The sequence below is a fragment of the Mastigoproctus giganteus genome, chromosome 1 (genome assembly GCF_048544385.1).
Source record: "Mastigoproctus giganteus isolate SK-2022 chromosome 1, ASM4854438v1, whole genome shotgun sequence".
NCBI lineage: Eukaryota > Metazoa > Arthropoda > Arachnida > Uropygi > Thelyphonidae > Mastigoproctus > Mastigoproctus giganteus.
Window position 1 is genome coordinate 85,628,560 of NC_143575.1, and position 22,414 is coordinate 85,650,973.

General features: G+C 36.9%; 1 protein-coding gene across 2 annotated transcripts in view; it reads left to right on the forward strand.

Moving 5' to 3' along the window:
- LOC150090962 (secernin-2-like) overlaps positions 1 to 22,414 on the forward strand; it is an 85,101-nt gene that overhangs the window by 16,693 nt on the left and 45,994 nt on the right. For both annotated transcript variants that reach the window (XM_090380872.1, XM_090380879.1), the window contains exons 3-4: positions 7,419 to 7,606; positions 17,833 to 18,032. In XM_090380872.1, the coding sequence (XP_090236998.1) occupies positions 7,419 to 7,606; positions 17,833 to 18,032 (388 nt within the window). The remainder of the gene's footprint in view (positions 1 to 7,418; positions 7,607 to 17,832; positions 18,033 to 22,414) is intronic.

Sequence of the window (22,414 nt, forward strand, 5' to 3'; positions counted from 1 at the left end):
CAGTCAATGGAATAAGGTCATTGATATACAAGAGGAAAAGAGTGGGGGAAAGAACCGAACCTTAGGGGACACCAGCATTAGTGGAGAAGTTAGAAGACAGAGAGCCGACCGGGCTAGCCGAGTGGGTAAAGTACCTGCCCGGCAACCCAAAGGTCGCGGGTTCGATTCCCGCCTCGGGCTTGGATCAAAGTACTGCAAAAACCTTGGGAGGTGCAATATGGCCACAGAAGCCGATGCGCCAACAACTACCAAATCAAAAAAAAAAAAAAAAAAAAAGAAGACAGAGAGCCATCTACCATCACCCTCAGTGAGCGATCACAGAGAAAACTGGATAACCAATTACTAAAAACAGTTGGCAAACCCTAAGATGGAAGCTTGTTTAGAAGACCTTTATGCCAAACACGATCAAAAGCCTTTGAGATGTCAAGAGCAACTACTTGTGTTTCACCGAACCTTTCCATTGAATTAGTCCATAAATGGGTAACATAAGCCAGAATATCACCAGTGGATCGACACTGACGGAATCCATACTGGCGATCGTTGATCAGACGGAAGGTTTCTAGGTAGTTTAAGAGTTGGCGGTTAATTGATTTCTCCATTACTTTAGAAAGAGTAGAAGTAATTGGATGGGAGGGATTTGTCACCCTTTTTAGGAACTGGCTGGATATGAGCAAATTTGCAAGCATAAGGAAAAACACCTTTGGAATAAGAAAATGAAAAAAGGCGGCAAAGAATAGGAGTAAGTTCAGGAGCACAGGTTTTGAGAACAAGTGGAGAAATACCATCAGGACGTGGAGCTTTCTTAGCATCAAGATTCATCACAATCCTTCTGATATCCTTTTGACAGAAGACCACAGGAGGCATTGAATGGAGCGTGTTGGGAATGGTGGGAGGTGTTTTACCAAGATCATTAATACATGAGTTGGAAGAAATATGGGATGCTAGCAGGTCAGCTTTATCCTTGGCTGAAGTGACAACAGAACCATCTGGTTTGGACAGAGGTGGGAACAGAGATGGGCAAAAGTTGCGGCCAATAGCTTTGGCAAGAGACCAGAATGCTCGGCTACCATTAGGGCAAGAAGCAAGTTTTCTACTCTTAGCCTGTTCAAACTCTAGTTTGGACTGATTAATAACTGCTTTACAACTGTTGCGAGCTTTGGTGTAAGCAGAAAATGAAACTAAAGAATTAGAAACAAGCCAATTACGATATGCAACATTCTTCTCTTGGACAGCCTTAGCACATTTATTGGAAAACCAAGGTTTAGATAAAGGACAAGATTTTAGAGTGCAGGGTGGGATAAAGGATTCCATTCCTGCAAGAATAATTTCACTGACACGATCTGAGCAAACGTTGACATCAGAAGTTTTGAAACAGTAATCAGACCAAGGAAAAGAAGAAAAGAAGTCTCGCAGGTCATCCCATTTTGCATTCTTGTAATGCCAAACAACACAAGGTTGGGAATAGCCAGAGATAAAGGTTCCATTGGAGAAGAGACAATCACCAAGTTGTGATCTGAAGTGCCTAAAGGACCTCTCACTTCGACCGTCTACTTAGAAGGGTTGTTTGTGAGAAAAAGATCAAGCATATTGGCTGTATGATTAGGGTTGTCCAGTATTCTTGTAGGTAAATGAACAATCTGTGCTAGGTCATTAGTAATTGCAAAAGCCTCAGAATCTCAACCTGCTGGGTCGGTGTGACTAGAAAACGGAAGCCAGCTGGAGTTGTGAACGTTAAAATCACCAAGGAAAATTACCTCACTGTTAGGAAAGTTGGACTGGAGAAAGTCAAGTTGCAAAGAGAGGAAGTCAAAGAGCTCCAAGTGATTAGTGGAGTTGGGAGAACGGTAGAGACAACAGATGAATTTGACACAATGTGGTAGAGAGATTTTAAGCCAGAGAAGATCAAAGAGAGGAGATTCCAAATTGCCAAGTCCCAGAACGGACATATGCACAAGTACCACCTTTGAGGCGAAAGGAATCATGCAGCGAATAATTTGGGCATCTGAGATGAGCAGTAGTTGAATCAACCGATAACTGAGATTCTGTCAGAAAAAGTACATGGGGTTTGGAAGACTGCAAGTGGAAATGGACATCGTTGAGATTAGAATTGAGACCACGTATATTTGTGAAATGAATTAGGAAGGCCTTGGGAGGTTTAGATCTTTTCGCAGATAAGCTTGCTCTATTAGTTTGACAATTCATGGTATATTCAATAGTAAGAAAAAGTGGGTGGGACATGCTGTATGTTGTAATGAAATTTTTGGATATGGCGTACATGTGGTAAGAATATACCCAGATCCTTGACATAACGTGGCCTCGACAATGCTCCCCCGCATACACACTACTCGGACTCCCTCCAGTCACTATCTGGCAGAGTAGAGGTAGCAAGATTATACACTAGCTGATCCGGAAGCCTCCTAGAGAGTTACCAATAGGTTTGGTCCGGTGTACTAACTAGCGGCCGGCCTGCGAACACCGTTTTAGAGCTGTGCCTCGAAATGTAAGGAATATTGGATCTGGCCACGACATTCATCATAACCTCAAAAGTCATCAATCATACTGCATGATGGAAGAGATAGGGAAGGGTTGACCGGTACTTAGCTCTAGAGACTAAACATGGGTTCCACCAGGATGCAGAAAGGTAAGGGAATGACCACTGCATATCCCCCCCGGAGCAATATGGCCTTAGTTGCTAATGCTCCTAAAAACCAAATAACAAACAAACAAATGAAAGAAAGGATTACCAGAGAATAGCAAAGTTTTGTTTCTCTTGGATAACTGTCACGCACATCCTCCTGAATAAGAGCTAGTTCAAGGGGATATTTTTGTGTGTTATCTTCTAGCTAATGTCACAAGTCTGATGCAACCAATGGATCAGGGGATGATGCAAAACATAAAAATGTTTTACAGGCCTGACTTCATGCGGAAAATGAATAATTTTGACGGGAAAATTGTGGATTTTCAGAAGAAATATAACCTCAAAGATGCTATCTACACTATCAGTTGTGCTTGGGACTCTGTGAGAAATTAAACTTTATGGAAATGTTGGAGAAAGTTGTGGCCAGCTGTGATATTCGAGAAGTCCTCCTCTGTCGAATTTGAGTAGTTTCCAGGCAATAGTGCAGCTGTCAGTAGCACTGTTTATGATGAAATCTGTGAGTTAGTTGATGAAATGAATTTGCCTCAAGATGAAGTTGACAACTGGCTTGTTGTGGATGAAGATATACCAGTAACTCATACACTAAATATGGAAGACATTATAGAAGCTGTTGTGAATCATGGAAAAATGAAAGTTGCAGAGGAGGAAGAAAGCGATGACAATGTATGTCAGGTGGGAAAAGTATCCTGGCAGAGAGCTACTGCAGCATTTGAAACTTTAATAGCATTTGCAGAACAGCAACCCTTCACTTCTCAGCATCTTATGCAGCTCCACATCATGCATAACTTGACTTTGTTTGGAGACGTAAGACCTCAAAGCAAGGTGATGTTCGTTCATTTTTGAAGAATGCTGGAAGCAAGTTTGGCAGCACAACATCATCTGCTGATGCAGATCCAAAACCATCTACAGACCCTCCTGATCCTGTCTCAGCTACATCAGCAGATCCTGACTATCCTCATGCAATGTCTACCCAGTAAACTCTACCTATTGCAACAGTTTTGAGTGTGTGTTTTTGTAAGTTACTGTATTCAAAAAGTGGTTTATATAATAAAACTCAGTTTCTTTAGTAAAATTTGTTTGTTTGTCTTAATTTTCTAAGTATTGGGCTTAGTATAATAGTCAAGTAATTTTTTATAATAGTCAAGTATTTTTTTAATACAGTTATCTGGCATCTACCAATTGCCGTGGGTGCCGGTTAACTGGGGGTCTACTGTATATTGAATTATGAGACATTAGAAAACAGAAAATACCACGTTACCAGTTTGAGAATATTGTGAGCAAAGGTACACTGGAGGATTTAATTTCATTTACAAATTTAAAAAATAACAGAAAAATTTTTAAAAATTGGCATCTGTCAGAAGGCTTACTAGCAACAGAAGGGTAAAAATTGGGGTGTGACTTATTCGAGGGTGGGGGGGGTGGTAGAGTTTGAAAAAATATGATATTAGTCATTTCTATTTTCAAGTTTATAAAACTGTTAAGTGTGAAATATTCTAATTAACATATGTACATATATTAATGTCTTGTCAAATAAATAAATAGATAAATGATGATAATAAAATTAAAATTAATTTTCTCTTTATACTCTGGGATGGTGATGGGGTCAAAGGTGAATACACAAACGACCATATTTAGCAGTTACAGGGACCCAAAGCATGGGGAACTCAAATGTAACCAGTCCCCCCTCCATTGGGTCCCTGTAACTGCTAAATATGGTCGTTTGTGTATTCACCTTTGACCCCATCACGATAAAGAAGGTTCCAAGATGGGACCACCAAAAAAGTATGATTTAATATTTGTGTATTTATCTGCTAATCACAGTTCTCATTAAATTTCTTTTCAGTGACTGCAGCAAGTCTTTTTTCATAATTAACTTATGCATCCATTTTCATTCCTTTTAGCATCCATATTAAAAGTAGATGAATATAGCCATTCAGTGAAGGTATTTAGGGGAGGGGTGTAAAATGAATCTCCAGAACAAAATAAAATTTTTCATATAAAAAAAAAAATCCTTGATTCTGCAGTACTCTTCAGTACCTTTCAAGGATACTCTGAAGGATGGATTAGTAGCATTAAACTCCATTTAGTGACCGCGAACTGAGCCTTGGTCAAACTACTTTCCAGTTAATTCTGCATCCACACCTTCACATGTGTTATTTATTATCAGGTTTAATGCCATATTGTCACCCAATATGGCATTAGTTCAAGTACTGAAGTTTAGGAGGGGGGGCACCAAAATTTAAGAGCACCATAAAAAAGATTATCACTCAACAAGAAAAAAAAAGTGAACAGTTTAAAAAAGGAATTTTATATAAGAAATTAGTGTAAGAATTTTTGACCACTGAAAAAGCTATTAACACAAATTTATCTGCTGCCTAATTATCTAGTATGACATTCTGATCCAAAAACCTTCTAAGATGTCAATTTGAATATGTTATTGCCATGCTTTCAGAATCAATTAATACCCTAAAAACTGCAGAACAGTGATAAATATAAATGCCTATAGACCAATGTTTCCCAACCTGTGGTCCACATAATTTATGGAAGCAGTTCATGGGACTTTAGCAGTAAAGGACTTTTTTGCAGTAGGAAACAGTCCTATTAACATTGATGGGAAATTCAGATATGCCTATAACAAACTACTGTACACTACATATGTTAAGTATGACTACGCATTATTGTATATAAAACTTTGAAATCCAGATTTTTTAACAAGTTCAATAGTACCGAACATAACATGGGGATTTCCCAACAAAATAAAATACAGGGATTTCTCCTTTTTTTTTGACTAGTGGGTCAACAGCGTGGATTCAAAGAGAGTGGAATGTTGAAAAATTACATTTAACATAATAGAAATTACACTGTACATCTAACATAAGCTCAAAAATACCCTGTTATGTGAGATTTGCTGAAATTCTCTAACCGTGTTATATAAGTACCGTGTTGTGTGAGGATTGCTGCAATTTATCAATCATGTTAGAGCAAAACTGTGTTGTAGAAGTACAGTGTTATACTGGAGTTGTCTGTATTTGATAATGAACACCAAGATAAATTTGGAAGTAAGAATGAATATTTTCAGTTTTAGCCAGTACAATTCAGTCATTGAACGAAAGGTTTGAGTTGATCGTAAAGCATAATGATCAATTCCCAATATGTATTTAGAAATTCTTGCTTATAGTTGGTGATCAGAAAGTCATCTCCATCATTGATTTATATGAAGAATTAAAATATTTGCAAAACCATTTCAAAGATGGCTTTCTTGCTGAAAATCTCACAATTCATGTGCTCAAACAGTTTGATGGTATCACTAGCAAATATTTTTTCATGCTGAGAAATCTTTTAGCGTTGTCAGTATCAGTAGCCAGTGTTGAAGGCAGCTTTTTCAAAGACAAAATTAATCAAAACCTACCTCAGTTCCACAGTGACACTAGATTTGTTGGATGGGTTGATAACCTTATCAATTGATTATGCCATAGCCAAGGATGTAGAACTGGATGAAATAAACAATAAAATTATATCAAAAAATTTATATTTTATTTTTGAACTGAAAAACCTTTTTCATTTCTGAATGGGATGCAGGTACCAAAATGCAGGACACCACAACACTTTGAGCTGGCTCTGCTTTTTGTGTACAGGTTTAGTTATGCTTTCAGTGGTAAAAGTCTTAACTTTGCTACTAGGTAAGATCTGACTAAGCTAAGTGGTCAGTGTGGGAGTGTAGTAGAATACACATTTGAGTTCATGATAATTTGTTAAAATGATTAGTTCTAACTTCCTCTGACTTAATGCTTGGAGAAAAATTTTATTTCAGACATGCATGTGCTGCAGCATTTTAAGCTTCTGAAGAAAAATTAGCATGAAAAACCACTATGAAAAAATCAGCATGTACAACTGAAAATAAGCACTCAGATTATGAAATTTAAAATAAAAAAATACTCCTGCCAATATGATCATATTTTTGAGTTAAGCTGAGTTGCACTGGCCAGAAGGGGCAGAGGGGGAATAAAAGTATTGAAAACTGCCCATACTATAGGTAACATAACCTAACTGTGTAAAATGAGGATAGTCATCTTAAAGCATCAAGAACCATATTGAAAATACCTAATTATACCAGCAATATCTGCAGCATTAAAATAGTGATATAGCAGTTTCAGCTTTCAAGTAACTGGTACATAATCCTTATACATATATATCATAGAAAATTTCAAATCTAGTCAGTGGTTTCAGACAAATGGCAGAAACTTGATTCTACATATCATAATGTGCTCTTAATATTAGTTGATGGTTATATTTATTAGTGCTAGCTAGCCAAAACCTCAGGCAGTGTTAAATTTGGCCTTAGTGACAATGGTTGCCATCACTAGTATAAGGGATGGAATTTACAGTGGCACTCTTATAATTGCATTTGTAGCCTATTTATAATAAATGCATATATAAAATATTAAATTACATTTGTAGGGTAAGCTATACAAAATTATATTAGTTGTAGAGGCTGAAAATGCTGCACTTTCTTAGTCTGCATTCAATGATAATTTCAGAAGTGCATGCATCAGTGAGCTCATTCACTTTTACTCCCCACCCAAAATTTGCTTAATCATCTGTGCTATTTTTAGGGACATAAAAAAAAAAAGTGATAAGATTTGTATAAACATGAAGTGAAATTATTTTTAAGTTGCATATATTTGATTTCATATTCACATTATGTCTATAATCATGTTTATGTGATTTGATATAATTACTTTTTCACATTCATTTTCAGTGTACTTACATAAATATAGAACAAGTGGAACATACTAATGCTGTCATTTTGAGTAAACCAGCTTGGATGTGGGGAGCAGAGATGGGAGCAAATGAACATGGCGTATGTATTGGTAATGAAGCAGTGTGGACTAAACTTAATGACCCTGATGATGAAAAAAAAAAACTTTTGGGTATGGATCTGGTAAGGTAAATGATTTTTTATATGCAGTGAGTATATATAACCATCCAAGCATGAAGATTTTCTGTATTCACTGATTTTCTGCATTCACTGTTTGCATGTATTAAGAGAAACTGCAAAAAAAAAAAAAAAAAAAAAAAGTACATGCTAGTGCAGCATACATTACATATCATAATCATCACTTGGATCTATACAACCAGTGGGTGTATGGGTCACTATAATAGTACAAGTCAGTCCTGGAATATATCAGCCTTCCATTTACTTATTTTAGTATGAGGACCGGTACGAAAGTAATGCCTCCTAATTTTTTGGTTTCAAATGTGGCACCATAGATCATTTTGCATATCACTCAGTGGTCACTAGAGGTCTCTAGTTTCACCATACTGAGTGGCATTGCGATTGACCTTGTGAGTGCAGCATACATATAGTTCAAAATGGTCGTTGTTACAGATATACGTATCAAGCAAAGAGTGGTGATTGAATTTCTTTCCAAGGAAGAAGTGACGCCTATTGAAATCCATACACATCTCAAAAATGTTTATGGTGACAATACTGTAGATGTGATTACAGTTAGACATTGGATAAGACACTTTAAGAGTGGGGAAAGTGACATTGTTGACAAGCCCCGAAGCAGCCGGCCAAGTAGTGTGACTGACAAGAGCCAGATCGACACACTGATCAAAGAGGACTGCCACATCACAACATATGAGTTGTGCGATGCAGTAGGTATAGGGAAGCCTGCTGTGATAACCAACATTAAGGAACTAGGCTACAACAAGGTTTGTGCCCGGTGGGTTCCAAAAATGTTGATACATGAGCACAAAGAAGCCTGGTAAGTCATCTGTACGGAACTTCTCCAGCTCTGTGAGAGTGAAGGAGAGGTTTTTCTTTCACGAATAGTCACAGGTGACGAAACCCGAGTCCACCATTATGACCCTGAAACGAAGAGACAGTTGATGGAGTCGCACCATCAAATTTCACTGCACAAGAAGTTCAAAAGACAGCCTTCTGTTGGTAAAGTCATGGCGATAGTGTTTTGGGGAAAAAATGGGGTCTTGCTTGTGGACTTCTTGGAGTGTAGCACCAAGAAGTCCACAAGCAAGACCTCAGATCAATATGTGGAAACATTGAAAAAGTTGAAAGCCTGCATCCATAGATTTGACTAGACAAAAACCTTAATGAACTTCTTCATGACAATGCATGACCACACACCAGTCTTTGCACAATGGAGGCAATTGAAAAACTGGGATGCAGTGTTCTTCCTCAGCCCTCTCATAGCCTGGATCTTGCACCTTCTGACTATCACCTTTTCAGCCCGCTGAAGGATGCACTCCATGGAACCTATTTTGCGGATAATGACCAGCTCAAGCACAGTATTCCCGAATCCCTCCAGAGTAAGAGTAAGGACATTTGTAGGATTGGAATATGGCATCTGATTCAGAGATGGCAGAAGTGCATAGAAAATGGTGACTTTGTAGAAAAATAAGTGTTTATTAATGATTGAGGATTAATTGATGTAAAAGGTGTGGTTGCAGGAATTAAATTTTCTGAGGAAAAAAAATAATGTTACTTTGGTACTGCTCCTCATAGAAGTAGTGGCAAATGATGCAAGAAAATAAGCAAGCTTATACATATCAGCCAGAAAAAAAAAAAGTCTCTTCTCACATCAGCTGTCCATCCCCTCTAATACTTTGTCTTCCTTAAATTTATTTAAATGGAATTTTGTTTGTTCCAACATTCAACTATTCTCTGCCTGAAAGCAAATTTCTGTGCATGTGTCCTGCAACTGTACTTCAGTTTAAATCGATGCCTCATTATGCATGTTGTCTGAGCAATAATAAAGATGCCCTCAATATTTGGCTTACTCAATTCATTCAAAGTTTAAACACCTGAATCAGATCTGTTGAAATTTGCAGAATTCATAATTTGTATGGGTGCCCTTTTGTTCCCCTCACTAATCTTGTTGCTCTTCTCTGCACCCATTCCAACAGATCCATATCCATAAAATGAAGCTTCCATATCTCTGGAGTACAGTAAACCCCCGCTATTCGCAGGGGTTACGTTCCTGAGAAATGTTGCGAATACTGAAAACGTGAATACTGAGTTATGGCTCCCATAGTAATAAAGGGATTCCGTTCCAAAGTATGAAATATATAAGAAAAACTAGTCTAAAATTTTGTCTATGTATGTATTATATGTACCTTCATAATATGACTATGTGCATAGACAGTACATAGTGAAATGCAAGCATAAGGTATCGAAATGAAAAGAAACAATTTAATATTAAATGTAATATTTATTAGAAATTTCAAACAAATCTTTCAAACCAGCGCCTTTGCTAGCAAAAAAACTTATCCCGCCAGTGCTATCACTAGTTTCGCTAAAGTGTTGATAAAGGAGTTTTGCCTTTTCACGAATGATGAGTGAACTTAACGGAATTTTATTTTGAGTTCGGTCTTCTATCCACAGATTTAAAGCTTTTTCCATTTTTTGCTAATTTAACATCACGAGTTACAGAGAAAATTTTTCAAGCAATTAGCGCGTTTTCACAGACACTACAGCGGATTTTTTCTTCCAATTTTTTGATTGATCGTACCCTTGACTCATTGATTTTACAATGTTTTGCCACTGAAGAGTAACTTTCACCATTAGAAATTTTGTCTAATAATTCAATTTTATTCGCTAATGTCATCACCTTCTTTGATATTTTCACATTTCCCTTGTTATTCGTAGCCATATTTTTGTACAGGTAAAAAAAGAACTTGTCCACAATAAAGGCACTTTCTTCCGTTAACACACTCGAAAAAGTCTGTTTTACACAGCAAAACGGTAGATTTATCACTTTTGTAAGCATATCAATTTATAAATTGATAAATTTATTCAATTTATAAGCATATAAATTAAAAGCAAACGACCAAACCTTCCATGACAAGCGCATAACACATACTGAACAAGGATTAGCGAGAAACATCCACGCTCTCGATTTTGTCACCCCTCTCCCCCCACCCACTGAATGCTGTTTTGACCGGGAAAGATAATTTTAGCCACGCCCATGTTTTTTTATGGCAGAAAATATTCACGGTGCTTTAAAATTCACATTTTTTAAAGTTTCATTTTATATTAAATCAGCGATCGCGAATACAGATACCGCCAATAGCGGGGGTTTACTGTACTTAAAATGGACATCGTTGACACGATTGAACCAGAGATCTTGAAGAAAACTGCAGAATTTGCACCGCACTTACTACTTACTCTCTACAACAGGTGCCTGGAAACAGGCAAATTCCCCACAGCATGGAAAACAGCAAACACCAAGTTGTTACTTAAAAATCCTAACAAAAAACCGGACTGCCCAGAGTCATATAGACCTATCGCACTGCTCTCAGTGGTCAGCAAACTATATGAGAGACTGCTGCACAAGCGAATCAAAAACCACTATGAGAGGACAAACCTGGCGGCTAGAAATCAGTTCGGATTTAAGCCGGGTTCCTCCACAGTGGATGCACTTGGAAACTTGCTTCGGAAGGCACAGGAATGCAGAAAAAAATACCTATTAGTCATTTCAATTGATTTTGCCGGGGCGTTCGACTCACTATGGTGGCCGAGCGTCCTGGGCACACTAAGGGTGGCTGCAGTCCCTATCAACCTATACAAGGTAATGGAGGACTACCTATCTTGCAGGAAAGTAGAAATAAATGCCAACTACCAAAAAAGTCACAAGATCTGTACACAGGGGCTGCCCGCAGGGGTCTGTCTTGGGGCCACTCCTTTGGAACATGGTCCTCGACGAGCTCCTGGACCTGGGGCTGATTGGGGCCCAGGCCTTTGTGGACAACCTTATTCTTACCATTGAGGCTGACTAAAGAGCCCAACTGGAAACCACCGCAAACCAAGCTCTTCAGAAAATACAAAACTGGGATACAAGAAACCAGTTAAAAATTTCACCGACAAAAACCACATCTATTCTATTAAAAGGAACCCTGCAAATACGGCGCCCACCCCAAATTAAAATAAAGGTGTGACCATTAAACTTGCCAACCAAATGAAATATCTAGGAGTAATCCTAGACAAAAACTTCCTTCCAACCTCACCTACAATATATAAGGACGAAGATAAGACGTTACTCGGCAATGGTGGCAAGGGTTACGAGAAAAGACTGGGGATTAAAAAAAACAGCACTAATGTTGTATTATAAGGCAACCTTCATCCCTGCGATAACTTATGCTGCTGCAGTGTGGTACAGCAAAACAACGGTTGCAGTCAATAGGAGAACTCTGGATATGATACAAAGGACCATTTTATTAACAACCACACGAGCATGCAGAACAGTAAGCACACCGGCGTTGCAGGTGCTTGCTGGAGCGCTCCTCCTCGATTTAGAGACTGTAAAAGCTGGCTTGCTCTTCCTGCACGCCAGGGGGGGTTGCTGCCACCTTCCAGGATTTCATAATTGACCCAGCGAGTAGTACTAAAACAGAAAAAGTCCGATTGCAGGCCTACCTACTTCGGGAGTGGCAACAAAGATGGACCGATACAACAAAAGGAGAAATTACAAGAAAATTCCTCCCCGACCTCAGCAAAATATACCCCAAGCAACCGGCCTGGTACTTTCCAGGGAAGCACTTGACTTCGCTCCTTACTGGTCATGCCCCCTTTAAGGAGAAGCTGCTCGGGTTCGGCCTTGTTGAGGACCCCAACTGCACGTGTGGGGAGGTCGAGAACTGGAATCACTTGGTCTACGACTGCCCAGAATATGAAGATCTCAGAGGCATCCTGATCACAAAGATACACTACCTTCCGAAAGGACTGGAATCCCACTTCATTGACACAGAAGAGGAATACAGAGCACTTTCTCAATATGCGCAGGACCTCTTCGAGAGGAGAAAACTGCTAATTACCATAAATCATGTCTGACGAAAGACCACCACAAGTTAAACTGTACAAAACCATAAAATACCATCCAATGGAGTTACTACAGAGAAAAACCCTGAGACAAGAAAGTGAAAAACACAAGGACAGGGCTTATCCCATGAGTGACTGGACTGAAATCGACTCAACATTGAAGAAAAGAGACTTAACGCAGCACAGCTGCCAAACGCCATTTGGCGACTTGAAGAGGGCGCCCTAGCGTCCTTCATCTTTAATATCCCTATCCCCGGTGGGGGGGAGATGGTCTTACTGTCTCCTCCCCTCCTTGCCATTCCCACTTTCCCTTCTGATGGGGCATGGGCATGACCCACTGTGACTTGGGGTTGCCTCCTCTCTCAACTCCATACTTCTGTCTTTTCTCCCTCCAGGCTTCATTCTCCCCACCCACTCAACCCACACCGCAAGCGAATGCTCTACACTTCGGAATTGATTTAATCATCTTCAAATTACGTTTTTCGCCCATACATTCGGCCTTTCAAAATTTAGCATTATTCCTCATTGAATAAGCACACTCTGCAAGGGTTGCAGTCATTCCTTGCTTGTGCTTTATGTGAGGAAGGATGTTCTTCCTGTCATATTGCTTATAGTGTCTTGTAAAAGATTATTATCTTTTATTTATTTTTTTTTTCTCTTTTTTTTTTTAGGTCCTAGCCGCTGAAATCTCAGGAAATTAAGCGGCAGGACCTGCCAGAGTAAATCTTAGTCTACTGGTGTTTCCTGGTCTGCCACCACGGGGCGAAAGTGGGGCAACGTTGGGCCTCAGTAGGGGTCCAGCGGCTAAACGACCAGATGAACAACGGTACGTGACACTACACATATACAATATCCATACACTTTTAAATCTCTGGCATTTCCCAGCGAACTGGTTCACCCACAATGAAAGCAACGCAGAGATGGGGGGAACCCCTGGTGCCGTTTGACCCTAAACACACTTTACACTTTGTACTTAAAATGTGGCCAAACCATTGCGTAATACAGTGGAATAATACCTCCTTATCCCTGCTGTCAAAATTCCTGTATGTCATTGACAAAGCCTCCATGAACTGCCCTAGCAACCCATCTATGCTGTTCAGAGAACTTTATTCTGACTGCACATTTTCCTCCATACTATCCCCTTAGGCGCCTCCGTATCCAGGTGAGCAGGAGCAGCAGTGCGTAGCACACGCTTCTTGATTAGACCGGGGTTCGAGCCCATGACCACCAAATACGGAGGATGCGGAAAGGTCAGGGAATGACCACTGCATATTCCCGGAGCAATATGGCCTTAGTTGCTAATGCTCCTAAAAACAAACAAACATACTATCCCCTTAAATGTTAGATCCTCATTCCCATCCTGAGCAAGAGTCATCATTCCTGTAATGCCTGCTTGACATCATCAGTCCTTTTTCTTCGTTTGCTTCTAGGTCTATTCCTATTCATTTTTGCTTAAAATATCTGTTTAGTTAGTCTTCCTTCCTTTTTACATAGTTTGCTTCACTTACATTTGACTGTGTATTTATTACTCAATATTTTTCATTATTTTTTCATTTATAACATAGACTTGCCATTGCCTTTCTTAAAACTCTCATTTCTGAAGATTCTAGTATTTGATTTATTTGATTGGTTCCTCCTTTATTTTTCACTCACCTCAGCTTTATAAGTTAAAATAGGCTTAAAAAATTGTTGTAACAGCTAATTTTGTCATTTGACTAATTTCTCCTTTGCTCCAAATGAATCTATTCAACTGGCTTCCTGTGCTTCTTATTTTCGTTATTCTAGAGTTTATTTCCATGTATAATCATCTACCTTCATTAAAGACTGCTTAGACTTTACCAGACATTTGTTCAGACGACAATTACAATTGTTGTCTAAATAACGTAAGTATATGGCAATATTTCTTACAAATTGCATCAGATAAGATTTACATGCGTAAGATGATGTAATATTGCATCAGCTGTTACTTTCAGCTATATAAGCACACTCTGCAAGGGTTGCAGTCATTCCTTGCTTGTGCTTTATGTGAGGAAAGATGTTCTTCCTGTCATATTGCTTATAGTGTCTTGTAATCAGTCAACAGTGAATAGATTTCTTTCCAAACTCAAGAATACTGGTTCTGCTGATAGGAAAAAAGGAACCGGATGCAAATGATTCTATGCCAAAACAGGACCGCGTTTTGAAGCACTTATGCCTTAAAAACCGTAAAGCTTCTTCGTCTGAGCTGAAAAGAGAATGGGAAGAACATATAGGAGTGGAAGCAAGTGCAGTAACAGTCAGAAGATGCCTCTTCAAAAATGGACTTGTAGGCCGTCATCCTAAGAAGAAGCCCCTCCTCACACAAAAAATGAAAAAGGCCTGATTAATTTGGGGTAAGGAGCATGTCAAATGGACCCCCAAACATTGGAAGTCAGTTATTTTCTTGGATGAGAAGAAATTCAACCTGCATGGCTGTGATGGGAGACAAACTATTTGCTGTAGACATGGTGAAGAATACCATCCAGACTGTATGGTGTCTACGGTGAAATCCCCTACCAGCCAAATGATATGGGGGGTGCATTTCTATTGCGGAGTGGGTCACCTGCAGTTTATAAAAGGTTCTGTAAATGCCAATGGCTACCTGGCTATATTGGAAGGCAAATTGCTGCCAACCATTAAAGACCATTTCAACCTGCCAAGTAACTGCATTTTTCAGGACAACTCTGCCCCTTGTCATCGGGCAAAAAGTGTAAGTAGGCACTTCTGTAGTTACTTTGGCTTCATTTCTGCATTAGAAGTTCGACAGTAATGTGTTTACATTTGTTACAGGTGAAAAAATGGTTGTAAGAACGGTCCATTGCAACTGTTAGGTGGCCATGAAACAGCCCAGACCTGAATCCTATAGAGAACTGTTGTCATCATGTGGAATCTGCAGTTGCCAGAAAGAAACCAAAGCCCCTTTGTGAACTTCAGGAAGACATAATTTGTGTTTGGAACCATGAACTATCAGTTGATTATCTTCAGAAATTGATCTTGTCAATGCCTTGACAGTGTGCTGCCGTCATCAGGGCCAGAGGTGGTTCAACTAAATATTAGTTTGCACCTGGTGAACTTTTCATTTTGTTTTCCATATTTAAAATGATAAACTGAAGCAAATCGAGGGCTTCTGATAACATTTCAGCCATAATTGTAGTGTTTACCACAACTGTTGTATAAAGGTTGCAAATGCTCATTTTGGAATATTTTGAGAGCACCCGTCAAATATTACTTAGCTTTACCTTAACTATTAATAATATCTTTTGTTTATATTTATGTTTGTCATGCTAGTCATTAATGTAACATACCATCCCAAAAAAGGGTTAGAAATGTGAAATTCCTAGTTGATGCACTTTCTTTAAACACCAGTGTATCTTTGGCATTTTGGATATCTGTCCTTCCATAGATAAGAGAGCTTTAATTCATGTAAAGCCAATTTTATTGGTGTTAAAATCCTTAAAAATCTCTCACTTTCTAATGAAATGGTTATTTACAACTATATTTAAATAAAGAGTAAGCATTTAAAATAAACTACGTAACAGTCTGTATATTACAAAAATTTAAAAAAACCTCAATTTCTCGAGAAATGTTTTTGCTTTTCCTGGGAATCGGGAATTTTAAAGTTAGGATTTTTTCCCAGGAATTCTCGGGAAGAAACCTTACTGTGAACCATAGCAAGAAAAGATAAAAAAGAATAAGTTAAGAATACAAAGTGACCTATCAGGAATTAAGGAAACAAGTTATGCGCAACACACTGAAGTACTGCTCTGCAGGTGCATTTCAGAAATACCAGTCAGCCTCAATGCAGATAGAAGCCTTGTGTCCTCTGCCTATTTTCATCTCTAGAGAAGGCCCCTAAAGCAATTACATAAGTATATAATTTTCTTTTTTCTTTCAGAAAAGTTTCTGCTGAAACTGTAAAACACTTCAAAATTAAGTTTATTGAAATATGCATAGTAAACCTCGTGTTTTTTTCCATAACCAAGTACTAATCACAATCCACTAATGTTGACATTAATGCCATTACATTATTATCAGCATTTTATACAAACTCTTTTTAGCATCAGCACATCAGGAGGAGCAATTCATTCAGCATCTACACTACATGCTGCTTATTATAATTACTTTGGGACTCAGCTAAAGTGGTAATAATAACTGATGGAAGAAAATTGCAGCTGTCCAGCGTTGTTTATTGATGCAGAATGGGAAATGTGTATGTAAAAATGTGGAAGTAGACAGAAGGAAAACATTAAAATCAAGCAATATAAAATATTTTAAATTGACTATCCACTATTTCTTCAAGAAAGTCATCAACAAAGATGAAAAAACTGTCATGATTTCTGTAAATCTATACAAACCATTAAAAATAAATAAATTATTAAAATCAAGAGTTAGAAAAGGGTTAATGCCTGCTGTAAAACAGTCAAATTGGTAGAAATACAGATATGATACTTTCTTTCACAGAGTAGTGGCACTGACAAACCATATGAAATGTACAAAGCAAAAGCAACTAGCCACACAATATATCAGAGTTCAAGAACAAATGGCGCCTCCGTAGCCAGGTGGGCAGGAGCAGCAGTGCGTAGCACACGCTTCTTGATTAGACCGGGGTTCGAGCCCGTGATCATCAAATACAGAGGATGCGGAAAGGTCAGGGAATGACCACCCCATATCCCCGGAGCAATATGGCCTTTGTTGCTAATGCTCCAAATAAACAAACAAACAACAACTACATTCAAGAACAAATCGAGGTATTATATAATCACTTCCATTCCACATACATAAAGCTAAGTTTGATTACAATAAACAGCATTTTTTCTGTGTATATTCTTTTGAGACTTCACAAAAGTGATAACGTTATCCATGATTACAATAAGTTACATATATTATTCAAGTTACATTATATATGTAACTTTAATATAACTGATTTCAAATAAACAAATCTGCAGAGGAATTTTGCTTACTTTTGTGTTATTCCCCTTCATTGAATGTTAGATTTCGGAATATATTTCTGTAGGATTATGAAAATTTTATTTACCACTTAAGACAATTATGCTAATTAAAGTTTTCCAAAACTATCCTAGATAATTTTTTGCATAATTAAAAATGACTATCATTTAACGAGATTTTTATAAAAATTTACCATATGTAAAAATCTCTTGTCATTGTCATGTTATAGTATTAGTATTATATTTTATATAAATGTATATTAGTATTATACACATTTATATAAAATATATATAATACTAATCTTATATAAATTAGCATCTTAGTGTTCTGTATGTGTTTTGTTTTATTTATTTTTTTTTTTTTACAGGCTAGGATTAGAAAGAGCTGCTTCTGCTCTAGAAGCTTTAGAAGTAATCACCAGTTTACTCGAGAAGCATGGACAGGGAGGACCATGTTCAGATATTATTCATAAGTTTACATACCATAATAGTTTTCTTATAGCAGATTACAAGGAAGCTTGGGTATTAGAAACAGCAAAAGAATTATGGGCTGCAGAACGTATAACCAGTGAGTATTTTATTTGAACTATAATCACAACTTTGAAGTGTTATTTTCTTCATAGGGTAGGTAATTTCTTCGTGTAGGTAATTTGCAAAAATTTTTAATCCATAAAAATTTTTGCAAATTACCTACACTCTTTATACCCCACAATAGTCATTTATTATTCATTGATAAGCTACAACTCCTTTACTTGTAGCCTTAATCACTTGCAAATCACTTGTACTCAGTGGCCAGCTTTCTTAATTGCTTTCTGATTAGTTAAAAATTATCCCAAACATCCCCTGTACATCATTTAACTTTGTTATTGAATATCTCTTCCACAGATCTGAAATATGTTTGCCATTGTTCCTGTTGAAAGTTTTTTTGTTTCTGGAATTTCCTTTACATAAAATCTTTTTCCTCTTTTAATATCTTAAAATTGTTTTTGTTATATGTGAATTTGCACTCAACTGCATGTTCCACCAATTCTATTTTATTATTACTTTTCAAAACATGTTTTGTGTGTTCACCTGTACATCTTTTCCATCATCTGTGCTGGGAACCTTACATATATCTTTCTACATTCCCAAATATTCTGCTAAATTAACCGATAATTTAATTCTGGATAATTTAACTGATTTTTCATCTTATTTTATAGGTTTAAGAATTACTTCTACCCACATATTTTTTCAAATGTGTTTTGTTTTTTCTCCAGTCCTTTTGACATATAGGCTTTGTTGATCCTTTATCCATATGAAATGGATATAGACCTTTTCTAATGTACCTTTCTTCTTTTTCTTCTTCTTTAGTTCCCATGTTCCTTGTTTATGAATGTATCTGTAGTTTTATCTATTAGTTTGTCTGGAAAACTTTTTTTTTTTTTTTTTTTAATTTCTTCCTCTACTTTAATGTGGTTATAGAATCAGTAAAGAAAAAAATTACAATATGGGAAATAAGGATCTTGCATATAAATAAAGTATTATCAAACAAGATGTTAATAAATCTCATTAGGATAGATAGCTCACAAACTGGACTACTTTAAATTTTAGAGATTAGAGAAAGTTTTATGGCAAAATTTGGGACTTAGGATGGGGAATCTATTATTTCCAATCCTGGCATCTTTTTATGGGAAATTTCAAATTTAAAGAAGTTATAGGGGCTGATTTAAAACCAGCAGAATTGCTGAGGTTTACAGATGATATTTTCTTAATTTAGGACCACTGTGAAAGAGAATTGAAAATTTTCAAAGTCTGAATGAATAGTTTTGCCTGGAAATATAAAGTTTAAATTAGAAGTGGAAGACAGCAGAAAGCTGCTGTTTTTGGTTGTTTTTTTTTTAAAAAAGAAGGCAATGTGTTGGATTCTACTCAGGTATATAGGAACAAAACACAGTTGAAGCCTTTATAAGCAATCACCTCTTCAATGTGGCCACCTTTGCAAAAGACCAATGATTCTTGGAATAGTTTTAAATAAGTCTCCTGTGTATTAAAATTGTAATCTCTAAGCAACCACTCTCTTACCCAACCACCACCATAAATTGTGTTGTTTGGTGACTGGTGCATTCCATAGATTTCTAGAAATCTGTAATTCCCTAAGACAACCATTGTCTGACCACAACCGTTAATCCCGTTGTTTGGCAGCCAGTGTATTTCATAGATTTCTTGTAATCTGTAATTCTCTAAGATGACCATTGTCTTACCTGACCAGGAGGACAGCTAATCCTGTTGCTTGGCAGCGTTTTTTTTTTTTTTTTTTTACAGATTTCTATGAATCTGGAGTTTCTGAAGTAACTGTATAAACATTGCTACCAAATAGATATTTTATTCATTTATTTATGATTTATCCACCTTTGAATATAGACATGGTGGCAGAAAAAAGCAAAATTAAAATTTTTAATTTAGAAAAGCGAGTGAAAGTTATAGAAGATGCAGTAGAAAGTATAATTGTAGTAAAATTCAAATTCAAAAATAATATTAAAAAAATTATTGTGATTTGGAATGCAAATAAAAATATTCAATAAGAAAACATATCAGCCATGTCAAGAAATTAATGAGTTAACACACACCTAGTGTGATGCTGCTTGTGCCAGAGGAATTCCAGGAAGTCCAAATACTACAAGAAAAAGTGTTGAATTTTGTAAAAGCTTTAAAAAAAGACAGTTTTTTGCTAGCAGTTTAATGGCTTAGTAAAATTTGTAACAGAAATAACATTGTTTTGAAGACACTGTGTGGTGAAAGTGCATCTGTGAATGAAAATGATGTGGAACATTTGATTTCACATTTGCAACCTTTAACACAACAGCATGAACCTGAAATCATCTTTAATGTACATGAAACTGGTCTCTTTTATCATCATGCTTTACCAAGTAAATCATTAGTATTCCTTGAGTGGCATGATGCTTAGGTAAACCATGTTGTTTTAAGATAATAAAGCACACCTTATATTTATTTCCAAATTGGAAATATGTACATAATGGAGTCAAACATTTTGTGGTAATTTCTTACGTGAAAGTGTCACTTTCTTGAAGCTAACTTGACTTTTCCACATATGTAAGAGAGTCATCCACAGAGTCATCCGGACTGGTCACACAATTATAAGGCATATTAATCTTACACAGCAAAAATACTGCACAAAAAGTAGGAATCTTACAGAGAACTATGATTAACTGAGAACAAATCACCCAGTACTTAGCAATACTCAAGGATTACTGCAACAGAGTTGAAGATGCATGCATTTGAGGTGACAACTTATCAAATGATGCAGAGCGAGGTGACAGTTGCCAATCATGTAATAACCGAAATTAAGCGAGATATGGAATGAATGATATTCCACTATGCTTTACTATGGGATGCAGTCGCACTATTATCCTTTCATATATCTTTATTCCCTTTAAGGATTTCAATAAAAATTGAGCGTTTCCTAGTAAAACTCAATTATATAATGTAATCTGACCAAGTTTTGTAAAGAACTAACCGAAATTAAGTGAGATGTTGAGGAAATCATGTTTTCCATTGCTTTCTTATGGAGAATGGAGGCACACAACCAGATATCTGTGTTGGTATTGAAACTACAGTGTTTCCATGTGTTTTGCCAAGAACTGTAGTTGATAACGTAGAGTAACTTGTTAATATGAGATCCCAATTGTAATTTGAAAACAAGAGCCAATCAATAAATTTTAATGTGCTTTTCGTGTTCGGAAGCATGAAATTAGTCAAGATTGGCTATTTTCATTTTCATAACATTTTGCATGTTGAGCAGTGCATAATTTTTAAAGAGAATAAGAATGGTAATCACTGCCCCATTCCAAGCAATGTTTGTCATTTGTTGGTATTATATCTTGATTGTGAGTTAGGCCCAACCATGGAAACAAAGACTGCAACTTCCTAAAAGTAGTACATATGGTCTCTTGTTTTGCCATTGTAAAGCATCCAGCCTGACTGTTTTCAGCAACAATATCAAGTATAACCATAATTTTTAAGGATCACTGAACCTTTTTTGTAAGTGTTCTTGGCCTACCAATTAATTTCTTCACTGTTATATCACCTTTTCATGTTTTGCACACAGCTGACTCTGGAAGATTCAAATAGCTTGTAGCTGCAGCAACAAATATCTGATATAGGTTCTTACAATAAAACATCTTTGAAACTTGTAGCTGTGCAATACAGCTTATATTGATTTCGTTAATGCTTGTAGCTTCTCCTACTTTGCATATGACTAGTCAGACCTAATTCACTTATGTCAAAGGCATATAATGCTGGTTTGGAAATCTGCAGCACCAGAGCCAGGGTCAGCAGTGATCTAACCTGAATGTTACCATGAGATAATTGGGTAATTTCATTTAATTATCCAATAACACAAAGTCAAGAAAGTTGAGAGAAAAAAACGTGTGCCTGTGTTCCATTTTAATTTCAAAGTGAAGCTCCCCAAAGGGCACTTCAGAAACCCTTATTCACCTTGTATGAAATTCTTCCCCCCCCCCAAAAAAAAAAATAACAGCAGGTAATTTTCTTACACATAATAAAAACCTGGATATTAAAAATTCAACAATTACAAGCAATATTCTGAATACTCTCACTTTATACATCTACTCTGATGATCTTATACATCTACTCTGATGACTAGATGACTACTCTGATATTATAAGGCTGCTGGAAATCTCAATAAATAATATTGAACTATGGATAACACAAAATGGATACAGATTATCTAACTAGAAATCTGTGGCCATGTATTTTTGCAATAGGCACAAGGTGTAGCCCAAACCTTAGCTATATTTATCCAACATCCTTTTCCAATCATGAAAATAGTATGCATCTCTGAGGTCTCATTTTGATAACAAGCTGAACTTTCAAGAACACGTTAAACATTTGCAGACTACTTGTATTAAGAAAATGAATATACTTTTTGGC